This window comes from Cupressus sempervirens, chromosome 1 (assembly GCF_028749045.1).
Source record: "Cupressus sempervirens isolate cs-2001-9-10 chromosome 1, ASM2874904v1, whole genome shotgun sequence".
In the NCBI taxonomy this organism is placed as follows: domain Eukaryota; kingdom Viridiplantae; phylum Streptophyta; class Pinopsida; order Cupressales; family Cupressaceae; genus Cupressus; species Cupressus sempervirens.
Genome location: NC_143118.1, coordinates 172,972,417 through 172,990,987, shown reverse-complemented (window position 1 = coordinate 172,990,987; position 18,571 = coordinate 172,972,417). Strand labels below are relative to the sequence as shown.

Below are 18,571 nucleotides of genomic sequence, written 5' to 3'. Positions count from 1 at the left end.
CATAATATGTTTGATATGAGGAGATATTTTTATGCTATTTTAAATTCATAAGGTGCATTCTAGATGCATGCCTATTCAAGAATATGCTTCCCCTTCATCACAAAAACTGCATAAAAGGAAAACAGAAAGAGAATTGGAACCAGGTCATACCGGCAGCCATAGTAATAGGATATCCAATTGAGGAGCCTAGTGCTATTGCAAGAATCCCATTTGCTGATGTGATTGACTTGGATGAAATCATAGATGATTGAGAAGTCAATTGCATATTTACTGCATCTTGACAGATTACACTCACTGTACAGACAGGTGGAACAACTAAGGCTACAGTGCCAATTACAAGCAGAGATGCCCATATACCAGCCAATGCCCAAGTCTGAGAGTGATCAACCTGTTCCCCCTCCCTCCAGAGGCAAACACCAAGTCACATACTTAGCAATAAATATAAAAGTCAGAAATATAAAGCAGCTCCACTTATGGTATGGGATTCAATCCCAATCTCTTAGGCAACTGAAAAAAAAGCCTACCTCGGCATCAGAATATGTAGACTGACGCTTTAGGCTGCAGCGAGGATATTTTACAACTGACTTTGATCCATACCATCGGAGTTTTAGCTGCATTTAATTCCAGTTATTGAAAATGAAATCAGAATGTGATCAAACATCAAGAACTATTACATATATAGGTCATAAGATTTCCGAAATAAAAAGTGTGACTGTAATTTCTCTCACCTCCACTTTATCAAACATGTCATCAAGAATCAGGGGACGACCACTGTAATAAGAGTCCCGTGCCTGCAGGTGAATATAAAGGAGCTTGTAAATGGGGATTCCTAACCACAGTAGCATTATATTTACACGGTATTTTGACATGGTGTGGCAAAAGTGTAAATGGAATTCAATTACCAAGACTTAAAATGGGAAAAATCGTGATAATAACTCAGGTAAATAAGAAACTAATATTATTTTGAATTTTGATAGAAAAAGAAAAAAATGATTTGTTAATTCATGAAAAATAGTCCATAGAACATAGAGATTAGAAATAGACAAAAATATATTTTAAAAGATCCAAACAAGGAAAGGAAAATGTTCAGATTTTTGAAAACAAATATTTTACTTTTTACTAAGAATATAGGTTGCTCTAAGATATTAAGGCAAGTGATATTCTCATTGAACACAAGTGACACAACTATGAGTAACCCAAAGGTTTAGATCAAACTCTCATTAGGATATCATTACAGAAAACCACTTACAGTGTTTTAAATTTTAACTCAAAAAATAATTGATTCAAAGTTAAACTTGAAAAGTTAGAATGTTAAAGCCTTAACACTAAACTAAAAATATCCAATCTTTTTATGCTTTTATTTCTCTTCTTCAAAGTGTAAAATAAAATGAGCCAAAAAGGAAAGATGTATCGTAAAAAAGTCAGAACCCTGTTACAAGAAATAATATGGCAAATGAAGCAAGCAATGATTACTTTGGTTGCATGGGGTACTTCTTCTATCTGGTTCTCCGTATAGGTCCTTTTCACGCCTGGTTGAGTTTATTCACAGAATGTTTCCCTTTCTCCCATATTGTTGTGTTGTTAATTTCTCAAGGGATTATCTTATATACACCCACGTATTATTTTCATATGAGTATCTCGTTTTAGTCTTGCTTTTGCTTTCCTATTGAATGGAATACAGTTTATTCTAATGTTTTTCAATTTATGTTATTGCGTTCCTTTTTGCATTTTAGTCATTTGCATTCTCTGGCGGCTTCACAAACAAATCTTAGAATTACTCAGTTAATTTCAAGTGTTTGGAATACCATGTTACTATGCTCCATATTTGTAAAAAATCATTAAAAAAATATTCCATAATTAGTAGGTGTATGATTGCAAAAGTCACTTAAGAGTGTTTTTTTCTATTTTTTTTAGTTACTTATTTTTTGTGTTCAGTAAGTTGTCATTTTGCAGAGTTTCATCCTTCATTCTCTGTAAAAGGAGATTAAACTCTTTGTAACTGTATTCCATTATTTAATAGAGTAATAAAAAATTCTGTTCCATGAATTTTTTTAATATGGACTTAAGGTCACATGAATTTACCAGTTGCAGAAAAAAGGTTTTCCCTGGTAAATAGAAGGTCTATATTTTATTAAGAAAATCACAAGGGTTTTCTGTAGTTTCTCTGTTAAAATCACATTCTATGCAAGGGTCCCACAGATTTACCAAAAATCACGAGGTTGTTTTTTTCATCATTGTGTTGTTTTACTAGAAATCATGCTACCCCTTTAGAGCTTACATAAATTTAATGTTCTTTGGACTAGTTCTAGGACACTTTTAAAGTACTTCAAATGCCTTCATTATTGCCACATGATACTATATTATATAGTCATTGACCAATTCCAGATATCTATTGTCTCTCTACATTTTTAACAGCACCCCTAGATTCAAGCAGGTCTGATCTTTCTCACTGATGTTCTTTGGTATTTCCACAGATGAGCTTCTGTTCTTTCTTCAATTTATGCTCTTTGGTATTTACACAAATGAGCTTGAATCCTTTCTTCATTTCATCAGACTTGGGTGCTCATAGAGACACTCCCAAGAACACCTTGCTTCCTTCAAATGTGCACTCAATACCCCTCATAAAATTGTACTTTGTATTGGCCCTCTTGTAGTAGTGGATGCTGTCTTCAGTTGCTTTGGCCCACTTTGTATGGATGTTTGACAATGCCAATTTCTAGTCCAGGTCTCCAACTTTGTCCTTCTAAGCTCTTTCATTACAGTTACTTGAAAGTGGCGTCACTCATTCAACATTTAGTCTTTGTACATAGATCTTATATTTGGGATGCATTACTCTAAATCTACACCATCTAATCATGTTTCTTTAGTGTTTGGTAACAATCTAGAGCCAAGGTTTCTGTTCATCTTAGTGTACTTCCCCTTTATTAATTTTACCTTTGACCAACTTCAGCCATTTGCATAATTATGAATTCCTTTTTCTTTCCAAAACTAAACAACCACTTCATAGTGTACTTCCCCTTTATTAATTTTACCTTTGAGTTCCATTGACCAACTTCAGCCATTTGCATTATTATGAATTCCATTTTCTTTCCAAATCTAAACAACCACTTAAGAGGAGAATTTTAGGAAATGACTATAATATTCTTCATGTTAATAATGCAAGCCATATTACAAAACTATCCTCTAATCCTATGGTTATCTCCAAAGTTACCAGGCCCTTCAGATTGTGGACTCATTGCTAAGCTAGATGGGACAGCTGAGCGTGTAGCTGTGGGTGTGGGAGTGAGAACAGTGAAAGGGAAGTGAAACATTCCCATAGTGTACCCAATATGGCAAGGCTACACCCATTTATTCTTTAAAAAATACATAAAATCTTTTTTTAAAGGCCACCCAAGGCATTTCATGAAAGAGGGTAAACAAACATTGAAGATGTTACATCCCAAATTTTGCTACATTTGAAAATAATTTTCTAGCCATTGGAAATTCATGTGAAGTTAGTTGTTCGGTAAATTTGTTGAAATAATTGTTCATGTGAAAAATCGATCTACCAGAAAAGTTGTTGAGATATTTTGATTCTTGTAAAATGGAATTCCAATTATTAGTTATCACTTCATGTGACATGTTAGTTAGCCGTTATGAAGGGAATCAAAAAATGAATATCTTAGAAATTGAAAACGATTATGTGATATTTTCTTATTATTTCACATATGTGGAAATATGTTATTACCTAGAACCATTTCCATTTTGCAAAAGCACGATGAAGGGGGGAAAAGTGTTGCCAAAATGGGAGTTAGGAAGGGGACATCCAAATCCACTATTAACCATTAGGTATGTAATCTAACCACCTGGACCAAGGATGAAATGGCTCGACAAGCAAAAAAAGTACAAAGGATGACCATGAGCTAACCAGTTAAATTAAGAACATCATGAAAACTCAAATAAGAAATATTACCTTCATGGTTAAACCCACTCTACTTACAACCCCATTTGCAAAACCTTGACCAAGTGTTGTGCCTTATGAACCATTCATCAGAAAACCCCTTAAGCTCATCAATTGATAAGTAGGACATATTTTTCCACAGCAAGTCAATTTGTGATATTGCTATCAGGATTTAACTGTGTAGTTTTTTGAGACAAACTCATTGGCCCATGTTTCATGAGTAGTGATTCACATGAAACAATCTCTCATGAGAATAAATGGAACACTAAGCACTAATTGGATCTAGGAAATATGTTATTACCTAGAACCATTTCCATTTTGCAGGAGCACAATGAAGGGGGGGAAGTGTTGCCAAAATGGGAGTTAGGAAGGGGACATCCAGATCTCTACCCACCTAGACCAAGGATGAAACGGCTCGACAAGAAAGAAAAGTACAAAGGATGACCATGAGCTAACTAGTTAAATTAAAAACATTATAAAAACTCAAATAAGAAATATCACCTTCATAGTTAAACCCACTCTGCTTGCAACCCCATTTGCAAAACCTTCACCAAGTGTTGTGCCTTATGAACCATTCATCAGAAAGCCCCTTAAGCTCGTCAATTGATAAGTAGGACATATTTTTCCACAGCAAGTCAAATTGTGATATTGCTATCAGGATTTAACTGTGTAGTTTTTTGAGTTAAACTCATTGATCCATGTTTCATGAGTAGTGATTCACATGAACCAATCTCTCATGAGAATAAATGGAACATGTAGCACTCATTGGATCTAGGTGTGCTCACATAGGTTAAGCACCGAGACTTCCTAGGAGGTCGCCCATCCCAATACTACTCCAACTCGAGCACGCTTAACTACGAAGTTTCCTCCCTGGTTAAACCAACCCTGCTTGCAACCCCATTTACAAAACCTTTACCAAGTGTTGTATCTTATGAACCATTCATCAGAAAGCCCCTTAAGCTCATCAATTGATAAGTAGGATGAGTGACCTCCTGAGAAGTCCTGGTGCTTCACCTCTGTGAGCATCACCTAGATCCAATGAGTGCTAAGTGTTCCATTTATTCTCATGAGAGATTGATTCATGTGAATCACTGCATATGAAACACGGGTCAATAAGTTTGACTCAAAAAACTATATAGTTAAATCCAAAGTTGGAACAATTGTCGGGTATTTGGCGAGTTTCCAACACTCGCCAAGTTTTTGAGCTCGGCAAAGTTGATTAATCGCCGAGTTTTTTTAAAACTCATGGAGGCAACAAGTAACAACTGCCCACGCAGTGGCCCAGCAATATAGGGCAAAAAGTTTGTTCTTTTACAATGCTAGTTGCATGTGTGGGTTCTAGAGGCTTGAGGTGTGGAAAGAAGAGGGTGCAGAGGCATTCTTAAGTGATTGCAAGTGATTCAAGGCGGATTTGAGTGGATTTGTAGAGGATTCTCACCGGTTTTAAAAGACAAATCTCTTTCCAAGTAGATTTGCTGAGACTGTTTTTATCATAGTTGGAAAACTTTTTATTCTATTGTTTCATTGTTGCTTGTAAATGAATTCAAATCATTTAAAAGCATTTTAACTATTATGTTTGAATCATTTGAAAGCCATTCAGCTGTATGTCTGATAAATTGTTTTGAAGAATATGTAAGATTTTCTGAAAACAAACCCTAGTTGTTTGTTTAGTTTGCTTAGTTCATACTCATAGATCTAACTTCTAAGTTCTAAGTTCTAACTTTGTTTATTTATTTTTCTATAAATTTATGTGTAGGGCAGCAGTTAAGCATTAAAAAAGCATGACAAATCTGCACAAAGAGTGGCCACAAACACCATGCTCATCTAGATATATAGGCACTCGTCCTAGAAATGCAAGAGATAAGGCATGGCGGTTTGCCTATGAAGCTCCAAATGATGTTGGGAAGGTTATATGCATTCCATGTGAAAAACTTATTTTTGGAGGCATAAAGTGCTTCAAATACCACCTTTCAGACATAAAGAAACATGATTCAAATCCTTGTCTCAAGGTAACTGAAGAAGAAAAAAGATTCATCAATGCCCTACTTGTAGTTGCTGAAGAGAAAAAAATCGAATAGGGAGAGGGCGACATTAGCTATGAGGGCAGCCATAGCTAAATCTCAAGGAGCTCCTTTTGATATGCAAGAAGAAAAAGAAGCACTCGAGAGCATACCGGGATCTCTTCGTGGTCCACGGATCCGCAAACAAAGTGCCTCTTTTGCCGGTTCCACTTCTTCTACATTTCCTAGTTCTTCATCACCATTTGCATCAAGGATGGGGAGTTATTTTGTGTCCAGGAACACAACCATCATTAGAGGGCATTGGATGGAACAAGGAGGTGCATGAGCAAATTGATATTGTAGTAGCTGATTTTTGGTTTTTCAACAATCTCTCAATGAATGTGGCTAATAGTCCCTATTGGTTGAATTTGGTGAACACAATTTCAATATCGGGCAAAGGGTACAAGCCGCCTTCTCGCAAGGATTTGAGTGGAAAGTTAGTATTTTACTATTTAATAATTGTAAATAATTGTGATTCACTTCAGTTCATTGTTATATTTTAAATCTTAATAGTTATTTCCTATTTTTTACTAACACTTTATTACACCTAAATTTTGTAGGTTGCTTGACAATGCGGTTGATAGAGCAAGAGTATTGATAGAAGATCAAAAGAAAGAGTGGAAGAAATATGGCTGCACCATTTTATCTGATGGGTGGATAGATGGAAGAAGTAGAACCATTATTAATTTCTTGGTTGCTTCCAAAGATGATGTGGTGTTTTGGAAATCTGTTGATGCCTCCAACAAAGTGAAAAATGCACAAACATTGGCTTTAATGTCGGAGAATGTTGTCGTAGAGGTGGGAGTAGAGAATGTGGTGCAAATCGTCACAAATAATGCAGCGGCATATGTGGCAACTAGTAAATTTAATTTTTTATGTTCAATATGAATCATGAATGTAATACTATGTTATTATTCAATTTAGATTTGATGTAAATAGGAAAAAGTTTGTAACTGATTACTGATTTTTTTACTAATCTTTTAGGTAGAATCCTCCAAGAGAGGCATCTGACACTTTTTTGGTCACCTTTTGCAACACGTCCTTGACCTTCTTTTGGAGGACATAGGAAAGTTTGATTGGGTGAGTCCAGTTGTAGAAGATGCTAGGTGAGTCACCAAATATATCCATAATCACCCATGGGTTCTCAGTTTGATGAGAAAGACCACTAAAGGCGGAGATTTAGTGAGATCCGCTATGACAAGGTTTGCAACGGTGTTCATGACGTCGCAAAGTATTCTTGACCTCATATTGGCTCTGAAACAAATATTTGTGTGCTGATTGGGTTGCTTCACCTTAGTCAAAGAAGCCCGAAGGAGAGGCTGTGGCACGGATAGTCTTTGATGATAAGTTTTTTTTGCAAAGGCTAAGGAGATTGTGGAGGTAGCTTGAAGAATCAAAACATTATTTTTTTAGTTGACTCAAGTTTCATTATCAATCTGTAACTTACTATGTTATTAACTAATTTGTATTTTTCAAATTTCAAATGTAAATGTTTATGCCCTGGTTAGAGTCTTGCGCATATGTGATGGGCGATAATCCCTAATTGGAGATCTTTATGAGGCCATGGATAAGGCCAAAGAGGCGGTTAGAAATTACTATCATGCAAGCAGACTAAAATTTGACCCCATTTGGGAAATAATTGATAGGAGGTGGTACAATATGCTCCACCAATTCATTCATGCAATAGGCTACTTCCTCAACCCCAAATTCAAGTACCATGGTTGTCCTTGAGTTTTTACTAAGACTTCATTTTACTTTACTTTTTAAGGTTGTGTGGTAAGACTTCATATCATTTTCTATTCGTTTTAGGGCTGATGATTCCTACTTAGATCCTAACAGAGAGGTCATGGAAGGTCTCTCTAAATGCATTGAGAGAATGATATCCAATGAAGCGGAGACAGACCTTGTTGTGACCAAACAAGTCTATGTGGAATTGAGGCGTAATTTGTTCTCGTCTATGCTTGCAAAGAGAGCAAGAGCTACCCAAGCACCACGTAAAGCGTCCAACTTCAAAACTTTTGCAAATTGATAAGTTGTTTTTGTAGTTATCTTTTTTCATTGCTTTATAACTTATTATTTTTTGTTTTGCAAATGGTTGGTGGGCAAGTTGGGGTGGCACTACCCCCAATTTAAAGAATTTTGCTCTCAGAGTCCTATGCCAACCTTGTAGCGCATCCCATTGTGAGCGCAATTGGAGCTTATTTGAGTCCATCCACACAAAGAAAAGAAATAGAATAACTCAAAGACAGCTTAATGACCTTGTTTATATGCACTGTAATCTTAAGTTGCACATAAAAAGGGCACAGAGTTTAGCACTACCTGGTCCACTTGATCTGGAAGAGAGATCTTTATTTTGATTGGACAGCACAGGAGCCAGGTCCATTGTTTTCAGCGGATGAGATCACTAATTTGGAAAGGTAGGCCATGGAGGGGGATGCTAGAACAAATTTTCATTTCACAATGGATGACATTGAGGACAAGGACGATGATGATTCGAACTCGAAGGAGGAGGCATTACCAATGCCACATATAGAAGGAGATACATCCTCTTCCAGATCTGTGAGCCAATTAGTAGGGATGTCGAGCGAGTAGGCATAGTCACACAACTCACACCCAATCCCAGTGAGGGGCACTTCTTCAAGGACTAGACCCCCTCACTTTCCTGCTAGTACAATTGGAAAGAGGAAGATGTGATTGTATTGATGTATTTAGTATTTACTTCTAGTTTGACAAATTGAAACTATTTACTATTTTGCTTCCCGCCATCAGCATTCTACATGAGAATGTGATTTTATACCCACTATGCATTTATATATATCTAAAATCTACTTGTTTCTTTTGTGTTCTCTTTAATTAACTTAATAGATGCATCTTCTCATTAAATTTTGCAAAAAAAATGTATTTTTAATTAAATTTCAGCAATTCTTTTTAGGTTCTCGAGTTTTCCCGACTTTTTTTTTAAATGGTCGAGTTTTTCCCGATTAAACTTTTGGGGGGCTTGGCGAGTTGTTGTCGAGTCCGAGTTTTCCAACTATGGTTAAATCCTAATAGCAATATCATAATTTGACTTGTTGTGGAAAAATATGTCCTACTTATCGATTGATGAGCTTAAGGGACTTCTTGATGAATGGTTCATAAGGCACAACACTTGGTGAAAGTTTTGCAAATGGGGTTGCCAACAAAGTGGGTTTAACAATAGAGGAAACTCTATAGTTAAGTGCACTCAAGTTGGAGTAGTACTAGACTGGGTGACCTCTTGAGAAGTCCTGGTGCTTACCTTTGTGAGCATCACCTAGATCTAATGAGTGCTAAGTGTTCCATTTATTCTCATGAGAGACTGGGTGACCTCTTGGGAAGTCCTAGTGCTTCACCTCTGTGAGCATCACCTAGATCTAATGAGTGCTAAGTGTTCCATTTATTCTCATGAGAGATTGATTCATGCGAACCACTACTCATAGGGGTCAACTTATTAATTGATGAACTTAAGGGGCTTTCTTATGAATGGTTCATAAGACACAAGACTTGGTAAAGGTTTTACAAATGGGGTTGCAAGCAGAGTGGCTTTAACCATGGAGGAAACTCCGTAGCTAAGCGCGCTCAAGATGGAGTAGTACTGGGATGGGTGACATCCTGAGAAGTCCCAATGCTTCACCTCTGTGACCATCACCTAGATTCAATGAGTGCTAAGTGTTCCCTTTATTCTCATGAGAGATCGATTCATGCGAATCACTACTCATGAAACATCGGTCAATGAGTTTGACTCAAAAAACTACATAGTTAAATCTTGATAGCAATATCACAATTTGATTTGTTGTGGAAACATGTCCTACTTATCAACTGATGAGCTTAAGGGGCTTTCTGATGAATGGTTCATAAGGTACGACATTTGGTGAAGGTTTTGCAAATGGGGTTGTAAGCACAGTGGGTTTAACCATGGAGGAAACTTCGTAGTTAAGCGTGCTCAAGTTGGAGTAGTACTAGGATGGGTGACTGACACAAGGAGATACAGAGATTCAAGAACAACATTTGGAATAAACTCAACTTAAAGCATTCAATACTCCTTGCTCAGAGAGCACACAAGCTACACATAAATCAATGAAACCAAAGAGAACACAAGTGTTACATCCCAAATTTTGACCTAATTTGAAATATAGCCGTTGAGGTTCACATGAAGTCAGTTGGCACTTTAATTTGTTATAATCTGGCGAAATGGTAAGATAGTTAGTCGTTATGATTTCAAGTGGAGATAACATGCTAGTTGATTGTTAATCACAAATTCATGAGATGAAGGTTAACCGTCATGATTATTTATGATTAAATAATTTATAATTTAACTATGGAGAATTTCCTTGCAGGAAACACATCGAAGGGGTAGAAGCATTGTCAAAAAAGAATTAGGTAGGGCCATCACCATCACTGAGCAAATGGGTTAAGGACCTCACGACTTGAAATAGGATACATCTGCAAGACCTACATGAGTTATTTAAACAAATAATTTAAATAAAATAATTGAGTTAAAATATAAAATGTATCTCAAAGGATTATAATTTATCTTTCATCATATTATTTTAATAAATATTTATAAATGTGCATATAATATAAAAATAATTTGGCACCATTATAATTTAATAATTAATAAAGTGATGTTACATGTACATATAAGATTATAATAATGATCGAATTATAATAAAATTTGAATTATTATAATTTTTGAATTATAATCTTCCAATTCTATTCTTTCTTTTTAATATTTTTTGTTTTTAATTGATTAAAACTTGGCATGATTAATTGATTTTATATTTAGCAATTCGAATTGTCTTAATCTTTCCAACTTCTCTTCCAATCTTTTTTTTAATTATCTTTTCCCTTTATTTCTCTCCTTTTTCAATTCAAATTTATGATGTATTCGAATGGGCAATAGTCTTTTTGATAACAGATGGAAGCCAAAGGGTCATAGCTGACCATTAAAAGAGCATATCATGAATCGATTGGAGACCTCTTCTTCTTTTTGTGTTTTTTCTCGATTCTTCTTCCAAATTTGCTACACTTATTCCCGAGCCTTGTGAATCACATTCTCAATTTAAAAATCCTTCCTAACATCATAAAACATTCCTATGTTTTCTCTAAAGCCAACCGTGATAGAACTCGGAACAAGGCAACACACAGCGGAGTTCAAGAATACCAGTTGGCAGAAGGAGAAACCCGAATTGGAAATCAGGTCATGTGTTTCATTGTTATCAAACAGCCTTCATAATCTTTCAATCTAAATATTATCAATACCTTTGTTGAATAATCAATTGTCAATCAATACCTTGTTGCTGACGATTTATTTTGAACAATGAAATGAAATAGAAAGTGTCGTTAGAATCGTATCTCACAACCACAATCGGTTTCATAAATAGTCTAATATTCTGCTTCTTAATGCACATTTGATTAACCACGAGAATACTCAATTTTGGATTTGGAGGACAAATTTTTTTCAATTGAGTAGTTTAAAACAATATATATGCACATGTATTTTCCATCCATTATTTATTTCTACTTTCTCAATCTGATTCGAAATGATCTCCTCAGTCGGTTAAGACTGAGTTAATAGATATAATCCATTAAGCTATCAGCTGAAATCTTAAGTGTTTATGATTTTCAATTAATAAAATGATCCTGAGTTCACACTAATTAAACAACCCATTGAACCTGAGGTAATCATGATTATTGGAATGAATCCATATGTACGCAATGCTTTAATGTATTAGCAAGCATGAATTTAGAATATTTTGAGGACACCGAGGAATTCACCTGGCTATGAAGCCATAGCAATGGTGAAGAGGTGTGAAACCAAATCAAAATCATGAGGACACCAAGGAATTCACCTAGCAGAGAGGCCAATCAATGGTGAAGAGGTGTAAATTTAACCTACAAACAAAATCAAGAAATCAAATTGGAATAAATAATTAAATAGCTAATGCATAATCCTATTATGTAATATCCTGCTGCCAAGTTGTATGGTGTGTTAATTACCAAGATGCCCAGTGTATGGCAAGATGACCCCTGGCTATTCTGGGTAGGGAGGGTCTTTCTCATTAGAGATCATGTGGGGATAAGATTTTGGTCTGAGGTTGAGTAGTTAAGCCCCTGACAATGTTTCACCTCTCCATAAGTTGTCGGACGTGAGTCAAACAAAGATAAGCTATGCATCCAATTGTTTATATCGGAACAAGTAAATTTACTTTTATGATTAATATGCAAGAAGGTAAAAATAATTGAGTTATTTCATCATTACACCTAGATGCAAGAGATAGATTTATGGATTGTTTTTCATTTATATGAATATTGAATATAAGTATATTTCTAATCTTGAGTTATTGTCACAGTTAAGTAATAGGAAGGAAAGGAATCTGAAGCTCTAATTGATTGAGTGATGACTGGAACCCTAAATGATACAGTGGTATCGAGAGCCCTAACTGAATCCGTGGTATTAGAAGCCCTAATTAAATCTGTGGTATCAGAAGCCCTATTTGAATCAGTGGTATCAAAAGCCCTAAAAGATTTCAATGGTAATCGATGCCCTAATGATTACAGCAGTAAGTGATGCCCAAACTTTATATAGTGGTATTTAATGATAATCATAATTTGATTTTGATTTAACAATATTGGATAGAAGTCGTTTCGTGATATTGTTATAGAGGTATTCGTGGACTAACTCGAGTGGTTGCAGAAGCATCCCTAGTTTTGATTTCAACCTCAGTTTCTATGGTAAGTGGATTTCAATTTTTGTAGTAATTTCATTTGATGGTGTTTCAAATTTTTAGTTAAGAAATTTTGTTTAACTATTTTTAATCATCAATCTCTTTTATATGAACGAAATTGATTTAACTGTCTTCCTATGAAAATGAAAAAAATATAACTGTATGTTAGTTGCTAATTAAGACCTGGGAAATCGGGATGTTACAACAAAGCTAGATGCAACATATTTGTAGGTGTATTATTTAACTCCACATATAAAGAAACCACAACATGCCTGGCTATGAGGCCTTCTGGGTTGCGACCTTATACAAAACAAGAATTTTACAATCTCAGAGCCTTAGCTCGCATCTTCTATCTTCTTTTCTCTAAGAATGCTTCCTTCATTATTGATTACTACTTTCCTACATCTAACCAATCTTATTTTATAGCCAGCTAAGCCACAAGTCGGCTTAGTCAAGCATTTAATTACAATATAGGTCCATACTTGGAATAGTAAACCAAAATCCGCACAACGACAATATGAAATGATGCGCACTTAAAGATAGGTCCACACATGTGTTAAGAGTCGGCTCCTAACTATGCAAGATGCAACGTAATCAACAGAAATCGCACCAATTAGAACAACACGGTATGCAAGATGAAAATGATAGGAAAGCAAGACTGCAAAGAACGACACAGAACTCAAGAACTACAAAACATAAGAATTTGCGCACTTAGGACAAGGATCTAGGATAGGTCCTCACCATGAGTGTAACAACCTCTTTTCCCGGGTCTTAACTAACAACTAGCATATCAAAGAAATACAATTAATACTTCATATTCATAGGAAGATAGTTGTAACAAATACGTTCATGTGAATAAGATTAATGGTTACAATTAGTTAAACGAAAATTTCATAACATTTGAAGACACCATCAATGGATTTAAAAAGGAATTTAAAATCTACATACCGTAGAATTCAAAATCGAAATCCGTCTAAAAATGCTTTTGTAAAACCCAAGTTAGTCCATAAATACCGCTTAAGGAACAAATAGCTATACCACTTTATCGTAATGACAAATACCAATATATCATCTAGGGCATCAAATACCACTATATCATTTTAGGCATCAAATACCACTGTATCATTTAGGGCATTAAATACTATTTTATCATTTAGGGCATCAAATACCATTGTATCATTTAGGGCGTCAAATACCGCTATATAATACTTTTTCATTCTATTGTTAGCTATGGCAATAACATACATTTAGTAAGGTACGCTCATATTCATTATTCAAATAAATGAAGACAGAAATAACAATCCATCAGATAAACCTATCTCTCGCATATAGTTATATTTCATATTCATTTGAAAGATCAATAGATCTAATCGGTTACCAATTACATTGATGAAGAGTTGCTTTCATTAAAGAAATAATTGAATCAATGATATAAATCAATCCATCATATCTTCTACTCGTATAAACATCCCTGTTTCTGACAAATGTTTGAATGCATAACTTATCTTTGTCTGGTGCATGTCCTGACATCTTGTAAAGAGGGGAAACATTGTCAAGGGTTTAACCTCCCAACCACGGACCCTTAAAATATCCCCATATAATCTCATTCGAGAAAGGCCCTCCCTACCCAAAACATGGAGCACCTTAACCAACCACAGAGCATACTGGTACTTAATTCCACCACTCCACTTGAAAACTTAGTATACTTGGACAATCACGAGCTAACTTGGATTTTAAGGATTTCTTTTAAGATGTTCATGAAATTGAGGATGTGATCTTAGTTTGTTTTTTGTTCTTCCTTACAAGATTCCTCTCCTCTCCACCCTTTCACACCGGCTTCACTATCCTTGGGTGCATCCCAGTAGACTACTATTAATAATGAGGTCTTTTATCACAGGGTTTCCCTTGAATACCTTCCTGATTCTTACCTCAACCGATATACAACAAATATCAATAAGTCAGAATATCATAACATAGGATTCACATTTGTACAAGATTACTTCATGCTTAATACAGCAAAGAACATGTGATGGGGACTATGATTCGCCCCTATTTATTTATCATGCAGAGATTAAAAGAAAAAGAACAAAGCTTATATACTTTTCGGGTTCAATTATTATGGTGACCCGTGGTTGCAAACCATGGTTTTGGCAGATTCTATTCATGAATCATCATTCGTTTGATAACAACAGAACTTGGTACTTATTGTAGACTAAAAACATGACTATTCTCTACCAATAGCAATAGATAATTATCTGTACTAGAAGAAAGAATCAAAAAAGAAATAATTGTGATTGATCCATGACCTGCAAAACAATATCGATCAGCCTTTGTGGAGATAAATCTTGGGATATGCTGTACTCACGTTACTCGATGCTCAGTCCAAGGTGTCGATAAAAGGAAGAAAGAATAGGGAGAAGATAGAAAGGAAAACATTGAACTCTTCTTTTAGAGATTGCCGCTCGATAACAAAAATGATTGTGCTATCCCTGGTTACCTGCAACCGCGGGTGATTTATGATTTCACAATGCTTGGTTACAAGGAACATCTACAGTTTCGCAAATTTGAAAAGTTAGAAGGTGAATGCCAACTTGAAGGTGGTCACCGCTCATCAATATGGAGTTATAAAGATTATATTTCCATGGCATAAAACAAGAAGCATTTATATACATATTTAAATACAATTATTGTGTCATCATGCTATTGTGTTTTATCTATAATTGTACCTACATATATATATATATATATATATATATATATATATATATACGTGTGCAATTTTGAGAATACATATAATTTATTATACTCTCTCTATATATGCACGTGTATATATATAATTCATAGATATCGACAGAGTATCATGGTGACATCATATATATTTCTATATGTGAAATTTATAATGTTGATCACTTCTGAAGTCTCAAAATAAGAGAGGTAATAGTTCTTTTCATGATATTAATGTTTAATGTTATAAAAGTTGACCCCAAGTAGCTCATGGTATTGTCCAAAGTACTCTCTTGCCTAGTCGTTTATCCTAAACCATGGTAATTCAATATCCCTACCTATTTGCCCAGTAATGGTGGTGCCCTCATCCCCAATTCTTTTCTAACAATGCTTCCACCCCTTCGATGTGCTCCTATAGCAAATTCTCCATGATTATATCATATTCCTCAATATAATAATAGTTTACCATAACAAGTTATTATTCATAAACCATCATAACAGCTAACCGCCGTTCTACTTCCCATGATAGAATAACCAACTTTCCAAGATTTCAAGATAATCATATAATAGCATCATAACGATTAACTAACATGTCATCTTCATATGAAATTATAATGATTAACCATCTTACCATTTCACATGATCATAACAAATTTTAATTGTCAACTGACTTCACATAAAACCTCAACGGCTATATGAACATTTTTAATTGGGTCAAAAATTAGGATGTAACATGAGTACAACTGCACATAACATGAAAAGAAAAGCAGCAATGGTTGCTTCACGAATAATAGAGTTGTACAGAAAACAAGAAATATTTTTGGTTGATGCAAAATTGCTCAAAGACCCAAGATGTTCTTGCATCAGACACCTGGGGTTAATAAAGAACTAATGTCCACATCAGGCATGGCTGACATTCTAACCTGAATCATAAAGATCCAACTTAGCTTGCGTAATCCACGAACTGTCTTCAACTGGTTTGTCTGTCCACTGAACTAGATATTCCATGTAGTCTTCTCTGGTGCTTTTACTTATTTTCTTACACAAGATCTTCTCAATGATATCTGCTTTCTTCTTATGATAATCCAAGTTACCTTTCAGCTTATCATCCGATTCAAAATACTAAAAGATATCTGCAATGTTGAATATAGGCGAAATATCCATGTCTTTTGGTAATTCAACTTCAAAAGCATTTCCACTATCAAAGTTCCTTAGAATCTTCTAAGGACCAAACTTCTTCATCTTTAGCTTATTGTAGGTACCAACTAGAAATTTGTTGTTCTTCAAGTGAAACATTACCTCAGCAACAAAAGATTTATATCTCCTCTTATCATCTCTCTGTGTATATTCCAAATTAGTATCTTCTAGATTCATTTTAACTTCCTCATGTAAAGCCTTCATGAAATTTGCAACATCTTCAGCTTCGGCACTTCTCTTTGTCTCAAAGTTCAGATCTCTCAATTTAATTGTTCCCTTAGGATTTATTCTAGTAACAATCCCAAAAGGTGTCTTCTTAGTGCTCATATTCACAGAATTATTGTATGTGAACTCTACTTGTGCCAAAATCAAGTCCCAATTAGTAGGCTTATCTCAAACTGAACATCTCAACAAGTTACCAAAACTTCTATTCACAACCTCAATTTGTCCATCTGTTTGTGGATGAAATGTAGAACTAAACTTTAACTCTGTATTTTGCTTCTTCCAAAGTGTCCTCCAAAAATAACCTGTAAATTTAGTATCTCTGTCTGAAACAATAGTTTTTGGCAATGCATGCAATCTTACGACTTCCTTAAAGAATAATTCAGCCACATGTACAACATCAGATATCTTCTTACAAAGTATGAAATGAGTCATCTTTGAAAATCTGTCAACTACCACCAAAATAGAATCATTACCTCTCTGAGTTTTAGGCAAACCAAGAACAAAATCCATATTGGTATCTTCCCAAGGCCTATCAGGTATAGGCAATGATGAATATAATCTCAAATTCTGACTAGTTCCTTTTGTTGTTTGACAAATTCTGCAACTTCTTACCATCTTTTGCACATCCTTATAAATTTGTAGCCAAATGTAGCTATCTGAAATCAACTTCATTGTTTTATCAATCCCAAAATGTCCATCAAGTCCACCACTATGCTTCTCCTTTATGATGTTCTCTCTCATAGATCCTCTAGGTATACATAACTGAGTTCATTTAAACAACATGTCTTCCTAAATGAAATAATCAATCCACTTATCTCTCACCATCTGTTCCTTACAAGCTTTACAAGGTTGTGCAAAATCAGGACCAATTTCATAAAAATACTTCAAATCATTAAAACCAAGTACCTCAACTCTCATTTTTGTCAACAAATTCCTTCTTCTGCTCAAAGCATCAACAACCGTGTTTGACTGTCCACTCTTATGTTTCAAAGAAAAGGAAAAGTTCTACAAAAACTCAACCCACTTCATGTCTCTAATTTAACTTATTCTAACTTCCCAAATACTGTTAAGTTTTATGGTCAGTATACAACACAAAATCCTTAGGCATCAAATAATGTCTTCATTTCTTCAAAGCTTGAACAATAGCACAGAATTCTTGATCATAAATTCAATATTTTCTCTTAGCATCATTCAATTTCTCACTAAAGAAAGCTACAGGTCTTCCTTTTGACTCAAAACAGCTCCAATGGCACTTCCACAGGCATCACATTCAACTTGAAAAACTTAACTCAAATCAGGCAAAGCAAGTGTAGGCAATTCTGTAATCTTTTGTTTCCATGTTTGTAAACTCTTTTGTGCTCCATGTATCCACTTGAAATCTTTTTTATCTCCTCTCATAATCTCAGTCATAGCATTACAAATAGAACTGAAATTTTTTATGAACTTCCTATAAATACTTATCCATGAAATGATCTTCCCTCTCCAACATTCTCAGGTGTAGGGCAATCAAAAATAACTTTCACCTTCTCAAGATCCATCTTCATAACATCTGCTGAAATAACAAAACCAAGATACATAATTTCTTCAGGTTAATCAACAATTTCTCTTCTTTCAATCTTTACAATACTTGTTTGACATGCTCAAGATGCTCTTCTTTAGTCTTACTAAATATCAAAATG

The 18,571-nt window shown here is 34.9% G+C and overlaps 1 protein-coding gene across 2 annotated transcripts in view; it reads right to left on the bottom strand.

The window, feature by feature from the left end:
* Positions 1–18,571, bottom strand: part of LOC149576689 (PGR5-like A protein) — a 102,103-nt gene that overhangs the window by 32,999 nt on the left and 50,533 nt on the right. For both annotated transcript variants that reach the window (XM_089819189.1, XM_089819197.1), the window contains exons 2-4: positions 729–791; positions 525–611; positions 151–388 (exon numbers count right to left, since the gene is read on the bottom strand). In XM_089819189.1, coding sequence (XP_089675315.1) covers positions 151–388; positions 525–611; positions 729–791 — 388 coding nt within the window. The remainder of the gene's footprint in view (positions 1–150; positions 389–524; positions 612–728; positions 792–18,571) is intronic.